This window comes from Adelges cooleyi, unplaced genomic scaffold, assembly GCF_023614345.1.
Source record: "Adelges cooleyi isolate 19-005CV unplaced genomic scaffold, UGA_ACOO_1.1 ACOO_flye_CR_arks_rails_tigmint_CR_PRNA_376, whole genome shotgun sequence".
NCBI lineage: Eukaryota > Metazoa > Arthropoda > Insecta > Hemiptera > Adelgidae > Adelges > Adelges cooleyi.
In genome coordinates, this window is record NW_026096053.1 from 6,746,193 (window position 1) to 6,762,778 (window position 16,586).

At 37.5% G+C, this 16,586-nt stretch overlaps 2 protein-coding genes across 2 annotated transcripts in view; one reads left to right on the top strand and one right to left on the bottom strand.

The window, feature by feature from the left end:
- LOC126841145 (plexin-A2) lies at positions 1-13,030 on the bottom strand. Its single transcript, XM_050577464.1, has 2 exons — positions 12,225-13,030; positions 1-6,633 (listed from the first exon to the last, which is right to left on the bottom strand). Exon 2 carries the CDS (start codon positions 6,599-6,601, stop codon positions 803-805), a length of 5,799 nt encoding a protein of 1,932 aa, XP_050433421.1. The 5' UTR covers positions 6,602-6,633; positions 12,225-13,030; the 3' UTR covers positions 1-802.
- LOC126841146 (uncharacterized) overlaps positions 13,015-16,586 on the top strand; it is a 26,913-nt gene continuing 23,341 nt past the window's right edge. Inside the window, exons 1-2 of the mRNA XM_050577465.1 lie at positions 13,015-13,385; positions 13,506-13,615. Of these exons, the coding sequence (XP_050433422.1) occupies positions 13,351-13,385; positions 13,506-13,615 (145 nt within the window). The 5' untranslated portion in view covers positions 13,015-13,350. The remainder of the gene's footprint in view (positions 13,386-13,505; positions 13,616-16,586) is intronic.

The following is a 16,586-nucleotide window of genomic DNA, read 5'->3' on the forward strand; positions in this document are numbered from 1 at the left end:
TCAAAACACACTGCGTATAAAATTGGAATAATAAGATTTTATTGGAATGGTATAAATATATAAAACAAATTTTTTATAGTAGGTATAAAAAACATATTGCGTTGCTTCATTAATTGGATAAATTATATAAGTAGATATAATAATAAATATATATATAACATTTTTTTACACAGCGTTAAAACTAAAGTGGTTGAGAAAAATGACTGAATAAAAATCAAAACAAAAATCTCATACAAAAAAAAAAAAATAATATACATTTATAAATAAAACTCAGTCTTATAGAATAGGTTGAATAGATTATTATGAATTAAAAGTACACAAACGAGGAAATCAAGAATGGTAGAAACTTGGACGGATATTCAAAACATAAATAATAATCGTTTACGCTTGAATTGGATGTTAAATAAGCAAATAAAAAAATTGCATGCGGGCGTTCGGGCATACGGAATAAGATAAATTATTGGTAACAACTTATTGGCAAGAACTAGGCGCAATGGATATGTTAATTTATTACTATAATCATCGATCGCGTTTTCGTGTTATTATTATTATTTAAATATGTTTGTATCCTATCTAAAAAATATGTTTTTACTTATTTCTACCATTTTTTTAAAAAAATTTGTTTATAACATACTAGCTTAAAAATCTTATCGCACTACGTACCACAATGTGTAGGTATATAAAATTGCTATAAAAGTAGCAAAACCCATTGACCCATTCAATACTCGATATTGAGCAATAATCCGTCTTACAAAAAAAAAAAATATTAAGTATATTTTGATTAATGGCCCCCGTCGTTTCATTATTTGTCTACCATCATAAAGTTGTGTACTTGTTCTAGTTTGTAGGCCAACCGCTGTTTTTGCGAGAACTCGTCCTCTTCCAGAGTGACCATCAGTTGCTCGTTGTACTTGGCCGCGTACATGTACAGCTCGTACAGCGCGCAATTGGTGTTGAACTCGGTCATGTGGATCCTGGACTCCTCGGCCAGCATGGCGTTCATGTCCTGGTCCGATATGGCCGACATAGCCTTGATGTCCGAATAGTACCGCTCCACCCAGTCCTTGTACGCCGGAATGTCTTTGGCGTACAACAACTTGGAACTGGGAGAGTCCTTGCCCAGCCGATGGTCGGACGTCGAGCACGAGTCCATGAACGTTTGGGCGACCACCGAAAGGCACGAGTCCACGATGTTGGACTTGTGGATGTCGAACACGAAGTTGGGGTTCTTGATGAGATTCACCCAGAACCGCAACGGCAGGCTGTTGCTCTTCCACGTGTGCACCACTTCGTGGTCGGTGATGCCGTGCTGGATGGCCTGGTCGTCGAGGAAGTCGAACATGTACTTGATGGCGAGCGGGAGGGCGCTACCTCGGTGCGCCGTACTGAAAATCGTCTCGAACAGGTCATCGACGAATTTCTGCAGCGTACCCTTGGTGGCCAACAACCTAGTCAGGTAAATTTCGGACACCATCTTGTTGCCGCGTTCGCCTTCTTTCTGCGCATCGTTATCGTGGTGCTTGACCAGATGCCAGGACTTTAGACCGCTGTCGTGGTCGTTGTTGAGTGGCGACGTCGCCCTGCTGTACGGCGGGCTGTCATAGTTGAATTTGCTTAGATTTAGCGTCTCGTACTTGTGTTTGTCCATTCGATCGGAAAGAATGGACAGGTTGTACGTGGACATCTGTTTGACGGACACTAGATTGAGGTAGGCACCGTCAGGCACCATGTAATGTCGTAGCGTATTGCGCTTTTTCCATTCGCCTTCTACTTTGGTGGTCGAGTCTTCGTCGTACAGTATTAGCCGACCCGACGTTCCAGTCCTCCACTCCACGTCCAGTTCACAAGCCCTGGGCCGCTGACTGCACGGCATTGCCCGGTAAATAGTGTCCAAAGATTTTTCTTTCACTTGCGAAATGGTATCGCAGTCCAACACCTTGACCGGAATGTTCTCGGTGTTGGGGTCCAGACCGGTGACGAAGGCCGTCTGTTGCGAGATGGAAACGTACACAGTCATTGGCACGAAGTCAATGGATTGCCGGATGAGTTTTTCTTCGCTCAACGAATAACGAGCCTCGGACGTGATGGCGTCCACTGGACCCTTGTCCACTTGCTGTTTCATAGCTCTGAACAACAGGTACAACGGTTCGCCAGCGCACTCTCTCAGGAATTTGTACAACAGGAACGTGAACCATGACGATAGCATTTTTTCGGCCACGCTTTCGGTTCGTCTTAACAACAGTTTGGGATGGCTGTTACCCTCCATGCACTTTTCGATAAGCTCGGCCAAAAGAGTCTTGAGTATGTCCGTGCAGTATTCCATTTTGCTTTGCAACGACACCATGATCAGTGAAGCGACGTTCACACGGTCGCGCATCGAAAAATAACGATTGCTTTCCAGTGTCCGGATGAACAGCAATAGAAACGTTTTGTTGAGTATCAGCTGGCCGAACAGCCGAATGCCCTTTTCTTTGCGTATGAGCTCCGGTTTTTCGCGCTGCAGAACGCCGTGATCTTCCATGTTGGGGAACAGGATTTTCATGGAGTACGTGCGGTAGTCTAAGAACGGAATACCACCGGATGTAAGTTCGCCAGCGATGTCAGTGATTTCGGTTTGCAGTTCGGCGAACGCCTCCTTGCACTCGGCGGCCACACGCAATTCCAGTATGTCCATCTGCTCTTGCATGTTCTTTAGCACTCTGCTACTTTCGGTGGACTTGCGCCGGTACGCGATAAGGAATGCGATAAAAATTATGAATATTATCACCATACCGACTATGCCGCCAAACAGGGCGGGTTTGGTCAGAGGACTGTTGACGCTAGATGGAGCATAACTTAGTTTGCCGATGTTGAACTTCAAATTAGGCCCGACGGTAACGATGACTTCAGGCAGTTCTTGTGAGCCGGTCATTCGATAATCGTCATTCAGCGGCATTGGTTGTGTGGGCGGTGGACGACACGTGAGTTGATGGCGGGACAACGAAGTCACGTTACAATAGCTTGTGCCGATCTGCACGGTGACATCGGTTTCTTGGCAGGCCCTGTCCAGATGATGGCCGTTGATGGTGAGATAGTCGCTTTTATAGAACTTGATGTCTTCGTCAAATTTCGTGTACATCGGATCGGGGAACAGCAAGAACCTGGGAAAAGCACGTCTTGTCGATAAGTTCTGCACGCTGACGACGTGGTCCATCTCGAAACCGTAATCCAACTCCAGCGGTTTATCGGGATCCGGTTGGTCGTGTTGCAGAGGAACTATGTGGGGAGACTCGCATAATAATTGCAGGTTACTGAGTACGAGACAATCACCGAAATACCTCGTGTTCCCGAAGGTCACGTACAAACGAGGAGTCTGAACGAAAGCGAAATTCTTGCCAGTAACAGATACTTTGATTCCACCCGATACGATTCCTCTAGGAACTTTAGTTTGACCAAGAGCACCGGATTCAACGGAATCGACGCTAGGGTCCTCGGTGTATTCGTAAGTCTGCGAGTCGAACGCTCGAGGAGAGTTGTCGAAGAACATTTTGATTTTGCCTATAACGCGTTCGTGCGTAGCACCGGTTATGCAAGTCGTCTCGCTGAATGTAGTGTTAATGACGACGCACGGTAGAGTGTTTTCGAAAAACACTTGGATGTTACTGCCGGCGTTCATAAATTTGCCGAATATTTTTAGCCTAGTGCCTCCAGATTTGGGACCATACCCCGGATGCATGCCAGTGATAATAGGATCTACGAAATGGTAGTTGACTTTAGATTCACCTCGGTATCCTTCTACTTGCACTACGATCGGGCCTTCTCTGAGGTCCTCACTGCCGGGGCCGTCTACTCTGCATACGATCTTTCTGGTCATTTCGTAAAGATGTTCGTAAGGGGCGCACCGCAGCCCGGCTACAGTGACGCCACTGTAAATGTCGTTGAAGTTCTTGCCCAAATTCTTGCCAATGATGGTGATGTTCGTGTCGCCTTCCCAGGGACCGGCCGGCGGCCAAAATGACGTTATTTGTAAATTCGGACAGGTTTTGTTGCGATTTAACCATATACCGAGAGCCCGATCGCACTGGTCCATCACTTCACAGCTGTGGCTGGCCTGACACCATCCGCACTTGTACTTCTCCGGAAGGGCCAAACACATGCCACAATCGTCGGCCATATCGCTACACCGGTATATAACCACGTGGATGTCATGCGGGTTGTCTAGCGGCTTCGAGCCACCCCAAATAACGGCGAAAGTAGCGGTTATGTTGGGCAAACGTGAAGTGTAGCTGAATTCCATGACATCACAATAGATGATGTCGGAAACTAAACGGGCGTTCACGATGGACACGCGTCCTTCGATGTTGAACTGGCACACGAATCGCGTCTGGGCGACAAACTGTGTTATTATTATGTGAACTTTTATCCTAAGAGACTTCTTGATACCGGAAGGTACTAGTATTTCGGTGCTACCGGTGTCGGAGCCGTTTATTGTCGGGCAAAACGAAGGTCCACTCCTAAAACTAGGACCTACGCGGTTGACGCCAGTAACCAAAATGTTATTTCTACAGTTTTCCGCGGTATCGTGAGTACACCGATGAGCTTCAGCGCACCAGTCACACGGGAAAGACGAATTGACGCACTGAGTGCAAGACGTATATGTACTACAATCGAAAAAGGTAAAGTTGGTGGCGACAAAGTCCGGACCGTTGGCAGTCCTCACTGATAATTTTGTTGTGAAATGATGTTGGTCCGACGGCGTGAGCGGAAGTAGGTCGGTTTGGGGCGTAGTACAATTGACTCCAAACGATTTTCTCGTTGCGTTAGTAATTAACACTTTGTCAAACACCGAATAAGCACAATAAAAAGGTCCTTCCAATATGGGTAGGTTGTCGATTATCAGTTCCAACGTTCTCGCGGTAGTTTTTTGAAGTTGATTAGGTGTTACCGAAGCTATTTTCGTACACTTGCCGCTCTTGTACGGTATCCAATACAAAGGATCGTTGGCCGCGTCTTCGCAGTTCGACCGTAAACTACATTTGTTCTCCAAAGAACACCAACCACAGTACGGATCTTTAGCGGACAGACACTCCCAGCACGTATTGTATATGTGACATTCTTGTACTTTGATCATGGACACTCGGTTTTTAGTCATAGCGTACAAGTGCATTTGCTGCGGGTCAACTATCAGATCTGGATTGACGGGCGAATTTTCTTGAATGACAATGTCGCCGTACTCGATGGCTTTGGAGGAACTTTCCACGACGATTTTCTTGATGTGGCCTGTGCTGGTGCCTACAAACACGACAGTGAAATCACCCGTGGATGTTGCAGTGACAGCAGTAAGATGGGTGTTAAACGTCAATACGGGAACTGCAGTCATCGGTGATTCTCCTCCCAGAGGAGTGTTCACGTCCAATCCGCAAAAATCTTCGGTGATGGCTTGCAGTTTGGTACCGACACAAGCGTGACTAGGCGATATGAAGTCCAGACCTCGATTGCCTTTGCCGCTGAAGCAAGTGTTGATGTTTTGTAAAAATTTCCGTCTGATCGCTTTCAACGAGTAAATGCACAAAGCGCTCTGTTCGTTGGGTTTGTTCTTCAGCTCGCTGTCGTTTGAATTACTTCCAGAGAACACGGCGAACAAAACGTCGTCTTGTGGCGTTATGCCAATATCTTTGGCCAAGTCCGATCCGATTTTGCCCACGTAGCCAGCTTGTACTAAATTGTACGATTGGTCTTTGCTGATACACTCTAGTGGGATTTCTGTGTACGAATAATAACTCTTGTCTTCGTGACATAATCTCACCATTTTCGATATATAAGCTGATCCTGACGCAGCTGTGCGCATTTGAGTCGTTAAAAAGTAACTGAAACTCTCGGAACTAAACCCGTAAACGTAATTGATCAGGTAGCGTTCTCGGTTCAGAGTGTTGACGAATACGCGAGTACCAGAAATGACTCCCAAGTGAGCAATGTTTAACATGTTTTGACTGTCCAAACTCCTGGAAGCAATGGCCGGAACGTCGGAACGGTACGGAGAGTTACCAGTGTAAGTGACGCCAATGTACATTACTTGGGTTACCGGTGGATTAGGCGGTCCCGGCGCTATGAAAGCTACGGTAGACGCTTCCATGTTGTTGGCGACCACGGCTTCTTTGACTTGTTGTACCGTATTAGATATGTTATTCAAATTTCGAACCGTACACATACCTTGTAAAATCGAACCACAAGTAATTATTCTGGAAGTACTGTAATCTATAACGAGCACTTTGTTAATGTTGTCTGTTAAATTTTTTATGGTCGAGTTAGGGCACATGTTGGCACCACATTCGAACGAGTCGTCGATGGGGCCTGTGGCAACTTGGTTGGTTACATTGAGATCCGGCGTGAGTTGATAAATCCTATTGATGGCACCCACAAATAGTCGACCGGTGTTCTTGTCGATGATGAGGTGGTTGAACAATGTTGTTCCGACTTCATCTTCGAACGTTTTGATTATATTGGCGTTACCGGAAATTACATTTAGGCATGCTAAAAAAAATATTGTTACCCACAGATGGTAGTGGGATGTCTGCATTGTACGACTTTTGGGTTTGCCAGCACATGGGAATATGGAAGACATATGTTAAATATGGCCTATTCAAGGCTTTATTCCTGAAAAAAAAAACATCTATTAAAAGTCTATAAAATAAATATATAATTTAAAATGTAATAATGAGCTAAAAATCAGTTGTTAATGGATAATAAAATTATAAACTCCTATTTAGTCGATGCAAGGTGGCGAGTAGAAAGGTTATTTTAAGTTGCACAACAATTTCACACTTCAAAATTGATTAATTACAGTTTTATAAAAACAGACTTGTATCATAGTTTTTTACCAAACATAATTTACTAAATAAAATCTCATATTATTTTAATAATATATTGATATAAATAGTGATAGAACGACAAAATGTGTAACCAACAATTAATACAAAAGAAGTTATAAGTTCAGTGCTGCGTGTGATTCACAAAAATTTGACTCTTTTAGAAAACTATTATCTTTATCATAAATACCAACATAGCACGAAAATTATTCCATATGAAACAAAATCTGACATAATATGAAAATTATGATATTTTTTGTATTAATTTTGTCTTGTTACACATTTCAAAACAAAACCTTACATTTTAATTTATTTTATTTGACTGAAGGATAAAATAAGACATGAATTCTCTTTTTATATCAATAACATTGCAACTTGTTTTCACTATCCGTTCACTTGTCAACATTTTAAAGAAAAGTAGACCACAAAAAAGAAAATAAACTATGAAACAACAACCACAAAGGAATTGTATAGCTATTGACAGCTTATTAATAACTAAATAATGAACAAAAACAAAATAAAATTACTTAGTTTCGCATTGGAGCTATAATAATAATTTTTATTAATTTTTCACTAAAATAAGTTGTATAACCATTCGTTTTATGACCAATAATTATATATGGGATTCTTGCTGTCAAGGAGGATTTACCATCTAATAACTACGATGAGGGTAGCTCTGCTGACAGTGGGAAATTGGTCTTGTTTTACAGAAGAACACGGTTTTTTAAATTTTTTTTATTAGCCTTTATTGGAAAATATGATGGCTCGACAATTACAAATTATTATTTAACCAAAAATAGAAAAGCGTTACAATAGGTAATATGTACATAAAGAAAATTACATTAAGAAGTATAGTTAAGTAAAAAAAATTTAAAAAAAAAATAAAAACTATATAGTATAACCAGAGCTAAAGATGAAGGATATTGTGGCATAAATTACAGGAACAACGCGGGAATTAAGGATGAGAGCTGGGTTAGGATTAGAGATGCCATGCGAGGCAAGGAAATTAAAAAAAGTAATTCTTTCGGAATTAAGGAAAGGACACTCAAAAACGAGATGAGTGAAGTCACCGATAGCTTCTTCCTCATGCAAGTGATAGAAAGGTACCGAATTGAGCTCCATTTTGAAGGCGTGGGCTAGGAGTAAATTGTGACCAATTCTGAGTTTACAAAAGGAGGCAATACTCTTGTGGGGAAGGAACACTGCTTATTTATTTATTTAAAATCATTGGTAGTACAATTTTACATTTGAATAACATAAGACTGAAAGTAAGACCTTCAGTAATATGAATAATAAAATATTTCAACAAGTTGTACTGAATTAGTGATGGGAATACGAAAATCCGGATTTTTCAAAAAAACGCTTTTTAAGTCATTTGAAAATCATATAATTGTTAAATACTATTACAATATAAAGATGTGTACCTAAGTAAAATTTGTTAATTAAAATTTAAAAAAAAAATTCTTAACTTTGTCTATAAAATGCTTTCGGATTTTCGGAAATCAACAAATCCGAAATTCAAAAGCAGTTTATCTCTTTGGTGTTTTGTTTTATTTTCACTATTTATCAAAAAAATGTTACTTAGATATAGAGCTTTATATTGTAAAATTATTTAACACTTATATGATTTTTAAGTAGCTTAAATAGCGTTTTTTTGTGAAAATCCGGATTTTCTGATTCCCATCACTATACTGAATACATGATGATTTAATTTTTAATTTATTTAATGACTAGTGTAATATAATATAAAATTAAAAATCATGATATATGTATAGAATTTCTAATTTTTAACGAATCGATTTAAAGTAATAAATCTATCTATAACTTGATAGTTCTACTTTACATAAATATATTTTACCAGTACTAATAAAGCAGTGTAATTTTTTTTTGAAATTAAGTTTTAGTTTTATTCATTATTAAGAAAATCACCATAATAAATTGAGACTAGTTTTCAGTGTTTTTTTTTTTTTAGTAAATAAATTAACATATTTAATGATTTATACGGTTATTATTATTATTGACATACAAACAAGTGAGAACTTTGTAATGTGTTTATTTTGACAAATACGTTTAAACATTATTATAATAGTTATCTCAGTAATGATCAGTTTTTTTTTAAACGTGTGTATACTTCTATACGTAAATATATTAATGTCGACGACCAAGTTGTGTAGCTGTAAAGAATAAATATCTATTTAATTCAACACCCACACGAAAAACTGTATATTAAGTAAGTGCTGCAATTTATTAGTGTAAGATTTATCATTATTATTATGAGGTTAAATCATAAAAATGTAAACGAATAGGTATATTCTGTATTTTAATATTTTCCAATCGAATACTTAATGTGTTATATTCAACTGGAAAGTAATGGGTACAACACACATGGTCAATCAAAACATCTAATATATTTTTAATAAAATTGCAATAATTAATAACTAATAAGAATAATACATTTTTCTTGGTTTTTCTCAACATTCATTTTTTTTAATAACCAATAGAAAATGAGATAAAAAAATCTATATCTTAGATTCTAGACCAAAATTTCAGCCTGTAAAATCTACATTTTTCAAAATCTATTCCGCTAAAATAACTTAAGATATGCAATCAGGATGGCAGTATTTAAATAACGATTACCGTCTAAGAGTCACAGCTGTTATTCATCCTTAAAATAATATTTAAAATTAATCAATTTTATAATTGTAAGTTGTTCCAAAAATAAAACTACTTTAACAACATTACACCAACTCACAAAACAGGGTAAACATTTGAAGTTAAAACTTATAGGCGAACAACCATCTCGTTTTGGCATACAATACATCAAATTACAAATTTTCAAAATGGATACTTTACTGGTCTATGTTTTATGTTACCCACTCAACCAATTCATTTAAATTTACCAACCAAGTAAAATAAGCATAAAACAATAATTGTCATATACATATACTGACTTGAGTAAGACCCTATATAAAGTTAATTATATGCTATTAATTTAAAAAACTAGAAGAATGTGGATTTGGCGGAATATTTTATTATTACAATGTTTCAGTAATGAATTTATTAAAGACCATTAATAATCTAGAAGACTACAAAAAAAAGTTAGAAATTTGACGTAAAAAATTGTATTCGATGGTGTAGCAATAATCAGATGACAATTAACTAAACTAAATAATTTACTAGAACTTATTCTAGATTTACATAGCCTTATAAAATTATGTAATTAGGTACAACTAATGTAATCAAAGACCTTGATGTATATTTTGATAGTAAGTTGATCTTAAAAAAATAATATTGATGACACTGTAAATAAAGCCAATCGAGATGTTAGAACAATTAGAAGACATATCGCAGATTTAAACTTCCAGACAGTAAAAACTTTATACATTACTTATTTGCACAGTGTATATCAATAAGATAACATTCAGTATACATTTTATTAATTAATGAAATACAAGATAAACATTTCACTTTCGGATACAATTAGTAAATTGAGACTATTAACTCTAAAAATCTGACATATAAGTGATCCATAATTTGTTTAAAAATTGTCATTAAAATAATTGATGTCTCTGATAGTCTATCAAGGTTCTCGATCCGCGTTCCACGCGTAGCGAGGACTAATGAGAAATCAACAGCTCGTGCACATAGTGTTATCTAACTCTAACAAAGACCAATCGTTAATGAAGTTGTTTATCACAAACCTAAAACACTTTCCTATCTACCATTAATTTGAACTTAAAATATAGAATGAATAGAATTGAAGAGTATTGTTTTAAGATTTAAATACTGGTTCATATTTTCTTTTTTAATTATTAATGACACATTATTTAACTATATTAATATGATTACAATTTTCAGGAAATTATATATAAGTATAAATATGAATAACTTTTACATATTTTTATTATAATTTGTATTATTTTCACTTATCAGCAAAGTAATGGTAGGAATAAAATATATAAAAAAAAAAGAAATTCACTAAAAGAAATAATACTTGAAATTTTGTTAAATAAAAGAATACCTTAACAATTACTGTCAAGTTTCTGTTTCTTAGATGTGAAAACATTTCATTTTAGTAGGTAGTTTCTTAAATCAAAAATGTAAAATTTAAATAATTTAAATATTATAGAGCATTCATCTTTTTGTTAATTTAAAAATTCCCTACTTATTAATTACTAGGTATTCTTTATTGTACAAGTTAAAAATGATATTATATAGCATAATTAAGATAATAGAAATAATTTTTCTATTGAATGTTGGTTTAAGAGAAATTACACCTCTGGCCTAAGACTTCAGAAGTGCACTCGTTCTATATAATGCATCATCCATATGCCATATTATTTGTTCAACACATGATTTTGTAAAAAAAAAAAAACCATATGATTCATTTGAAAATAGCTTTAAAATATTTGTGACTTTTGGCATTCTAGGCAATTCTCAATATCGTCTTAGCCTTAATCTCTTGCACTGGTAAAGTATTCTTTAGAGATTATTCAGAAAGAAATGTATAAACATTTTGAAACCCAGCATTCTAACTAACATCTCTGCATTCCCACTTAACTTAAAACCACCATCGCGCTTTAGTCTCAGTTTACATTTATTCAGTCAGCGGTCGCTTACAGAATAGTATCAGAGTAGTGTTAGCCCTTAAGTTAGGTTGGTTGTTTTGTAGGCGTATACACTATTTATACACATGCCTGTAACATAAGACCAAGCTTAATACTTTTAAACGATGAACTAGGTAGAAACTGATAATGAATAAACATGGTTAGATAATAAATGCAGTAACTATAGTTTTTACCTGGTTAATGTAAAAAAAAAAAAATTGGTTTATTGTTCCAGCGATTCTTTGCAGCATATGTCTACATCACAATATCTAACGATAGTACTTTATTTAGAATTAGGTTTTTGAAAATCCAAACGACTGCTAATTATTCTAACTCGCCGAATCACATTTAAATGGTCATTGGAAGAACGTCGGTGATTATAGACGATCTTAGATACTGACTAGGCAGAAACGAACATAGAAATATACAACTGCTACATAAATATATCTACGGTGATTGATTTGCGGTGTGACTTTGTTTAACCACTTTGACTCAGAAAAGATAGATATTATTAATTAAATACGAGTTAACGGAAAAAAAGTAGGTGTATACTGTATATTATGGCGTGGTCGACTGTAAGTATCGCCTATCCGAATTATGTGAAATAGTTACTAGACCGAAGAAAACTAATCTACCTAGGTATGATTGATACACCGCAGCTGTGTCTCTTGTCACGGGTTCGTGGCAAAAAGGAACTGCAGCTTAAATTATTGTTTATAGGTAATTTTCGGACAAGAATCATATTTTGCATATCGAATAAAACGCTGTTTACCTTCAGCATTGGTGATGATAACGGCGACAGCATCGCGTCCGGTTCAGGACATTTTGACGATGGCGGTCCAAAAACCAAATGTAAACAAACGGTGGCGCGGCACAGCAATAGGTTAGACACGGTAATTACAATATTATTATAATTATATAGATTTTTTCAAATCGAACGAACGTCGCACACGAAAGAAAAAAAATCACAAGACAACACGCGCACACAAAACGGTCAGTGGTCGACGGACGGAGAAAAACAAAAACAACGGTAAAATATAATAATTATCATCGAAGTCGACGGCAGCATCGTGTGTTCACCGTGTATAGGAATAATAATAATACCGATCTGATCGATCACGACGGCCGTTCCCGTTATTTTCAATGGACGATTCCGGACCGGTGGTGGCGGCGGCCGCCGTCTCGCAACGAACGCAAAACAACGTCATGTTATCATCGTCTCACTTTCCCCGCACGTAAAACCACCATGACAACGGCCACACGGTTGCACGGGTCGTGGTAAATAAAAATGCTTTTCAAAAATCACAACAACAAAAAAAAAAACACTCGATAGTAAATTTGTATAAAAACTTCTTTTTCTTTTAAACTCAACGCGATTATTCCTTGTGTCCGCGACGACAACAACGGCGGTAATAACACGGAGGAGTCGAATTACCGGAGGCGGATAACGCACACTGACGCACGCACAGTCACAGACACCAACACACAGGCGGCGGCGGCTCTCGGCCGGATTCGACGGTGCACGGACGGTAACAACACGGTCGCACCACGAACACACACACCAGTCGACTGCGCTCCGGCGGGCCCGCACTGTCAGCGCCCACAAATTTCTCAGCTTTATCGACCAGTCGGCGGCGCTGTTGCAACCGGCAACCGCCGTCGTTCGCCTCACCCCGCCGCCCCCGCCCACACCGTACCGTCACTACCCGGCACATTCTTTCCCTTTTTTATTTTTTTTCTTCCATCCATATTCTCCTTCTGTTCGTTCTCTCTCGCTCTGTCTCCGTCTCACGTGTACACCGTTCATACCGGGCACCGCAGCCGTTTTCGTCCCTTTTTGCAGAACTACGACGACGCGGGCAACAGGTTAAAACGTGCACGATACGCCGGCTTTTTGTATGATATCGAGGCGTCTAGTTACGGAAGCGTTCAGGTAAAAAAAAAAAAAAAAATGGCAAATTGATCAGTAGAGAGGCGAAAGCACAACGTAAACTGTTCTCGTCTTCGGCATAAATCTGTGAAAAATTAAAAAATGATTTTGTTTTTCGTTCAGGAAGATGTCGGTTTTCTCCGGTGCCGTGGACAGACACAAAGGCGTGGTGATCAAATCGACGACGGACACCGTCGGCGACGACCCAATGGAATTCCGTTCGAAACTCGAGAGTAAATTTTTGAATTTTTTCTTCTAATGCCTAGGTACAATTTTTTTTCCTCGTGTAACGTTCATTCCACCCAAGGTCGTCTGCATAGTGGTTCCCAAACTCCCTCCGCAACGGCCGTCGACCGACGTTTTTCCGTCATCCGTCTTCGATCCGCCGGCGTCCGCTTGACCGTGCGACGTTTGCGTCCCGGAAAACGGTCGGCCCGTCGCAAATATGTGCGACGACGCAGACGGACGCCGCCATTGGCCTGTACGCGAAACCGGTTGACCGCCACCGTCCGGCCGGCACGGGAAACGCGAGCACTGCACGCGACCGGTCTCCCTTGACGCCGTGGCCTGTCGGCCGCGTCATGCGATATGCCTGCTTTTTTTCCATTCGACGTTGGATGTCTGCTCAAGTATCGGTTCGTCCGACAATTCACATTTTTCTATAATTATAGCGCAGTTATCGCGATGAAAAAACATAATTTTAATTATGTCAACACACGACCTTCCCGTCCTCAGATTGTTTTACACACATAATATATAATAATAAAAGTATCGTTACACGTACACGCATCCAACTCAAGTGTGAAATAAAAATGAGGTGCGTTCATCAATCACGCGCGTCACGCTCTCGGAAATAATTTACAACACATCTTTATAAATTTAAAGTACATTATACTTTAACACAGATTATGTTCCAAACTTCAAGTAACAATTAATAACACCTATTATTGCACAACATGTGTACTATGTTTTTCACGATAAATTATAAAACTCAAGTAATGTTTAAACTCGAGTAGGAATAATAATATATATTATAAAGGGTCTTTTGTAGGGGCAACGGTGCCAGGTAGTTCAGGTGAGATAACTCGCTTAGTGCAACAAAAACGTTTAAAAATAACAATAAAGACTAATAATATGTTTCATACGTCTGCAATGTAAATGTCAGATACTTATTGGCGCGTTAGTATATTTTTAATAGTTACAAAACGAATTTTTAGTTTGCAGCAAAAATCAAAGTATACTTGTGCATTTATTTTTATATCATTTAAATTTGAGTAAGTTAAAAAAAGACCGATTACATAATATATTTAGGTATTCACGGACTTCGGAATCGCAAATATCCGATAAACGAAAACGTTTTACATCATAGAGATAAATAATTATTTCTAGTACCTACCTAAATTTAACATCATTATTATTTTGATGTATTAATTTCCAAGTAGGTGTGTTGTGTAATAAGGGACAAGCCGCCGGGAACACCCTCCTACCTTCACCAAACCCTCAAAGCGTGCAGCCGCAAAAATCCTGTGCTTCCCTTCGTGTTCACACCTATTCATATGAATGGAGTTCTTCATTGAACTCGAACCACACGGTTTAATATTACTTTATGAATCTACAATAATATTGAACCGTCGTCAAATATCTACTTAGAAAATTGTATCCGTCAATAATCAAAATCGAATTTATTAACTTCAGTTATGTTTTCGATTCGAGTAAAAATGTCAAGTAAATTTAAAGTAACAGTTGCTATAAAGGACTTCATTATACCCGATTTTTAAGACATTTAAATAATTATACGGTTGCCAAAAGATCCAAAAAGGGTTGATATAATAATTGTCTATATTAATTTTAATCCCTTCACAATAACCAAAATAGCATACGCCTATGCCCCTGATCTCGGTGGTCCGACGATTATGTATCTTTTTATACTCTTGTTTTAATTATGTGTCAAGTACGTTGTACAAAAGGTGTAAGGTATTCGTAATTAATTACAGTTGACCCGTTTGAAAAATAAAAACTAGGCGGTTTTACATAAATTACAGTACAGGACACATTTATTCATGTTGTCCCAAAACGTCCATCTTGCGCGTTCTCATTCATATCGCTTGTGTTTTGTACCATAGTAAAATGTTGTGTTTGTTTTTAAAAATGGAATTGTTAAGTACAGTAATTTTTTTCACGTTGTGAAAGAACACATATTATTATTATACGGCCTTTGGGCTTAGGTCGTTGGTAATTATTCTAGAAAACCGGCGATGGCATTAAAATATACAATCTGTTATCTGACCAAACCAGTACGACTGTGTATACCACAGCGCTTCTGTAAGGTCATTTTATAGGACGTTAATTATGTGGTTAATTTATCACCCGTACCGATAAGAAGCAAGAACCCGGTTTGTGTAGCTTGGGTCATAGAGTTGGAGTATGTTTTGATTACTAAAATCGATTGACGGGTTTTATAGAAACTTTAACTGGTAGATATTATGTTAAAACTAAGAATACATTTTAATTATATTCAGTGCTAAAGGGATAATGTCGATAAGGTTAGGTTGATTAAACGCCCCCACCACCGTGGAACATTTTAAACGGGCTCGACAAGCTTTTGCAATATCAAAACCACATTTCTTATTATATGTACTCTTCTATACGTAACAACGTAGGTATAATATTCTGTAACATGACGGTCAATCGTACAACCTTGTGTAGATCCATAGTGAGTCATTATAATATTTTATTATGGTAAACATATGTATTTGTTTTTAGCTTTATCCTTTCTTAAACTCATTATTTTACAATCAACTTCTGATATTCAAACGATAATAATAATATTATTGTATTGATACAAAAATGTTTTACTAAAAGTAAAAATAATTGGTTGTTAACCAGTTTCAAATATGTAGTTATTTAAATTGAAAGTTTTTTCGAGTTAAAGCGGTTGACGATCGCACTTACCTATCATTTTCTAAGTTAATAACATAAAAATTTACCTAATTACTTTTAAATTTACATAAGAAATAAATTATTCAAGCCTAGCACCATTCGTTATTTTTATCAGAACATTTAGTATTAATTTAAATTTACTGTCAAAACTATTCGAAAAACTTGTCTATTTTTACGAGTAATGTATATAATAGTAATAATGTAGATATCGGTATTGGTTATTTGCAATTCTCAGACTTAATTAAATAAAAACTATCGAAATAT

Excerpts from the sequence above, each read along its gene's own strand:
- LOC126841145 (XM_050577464.1), bottom strand. The coding sequence starts at position 6,601 with ATGTCTTCCATATTCCCATGTGCTGGCAAACCCAAAAGTCGTACAATG.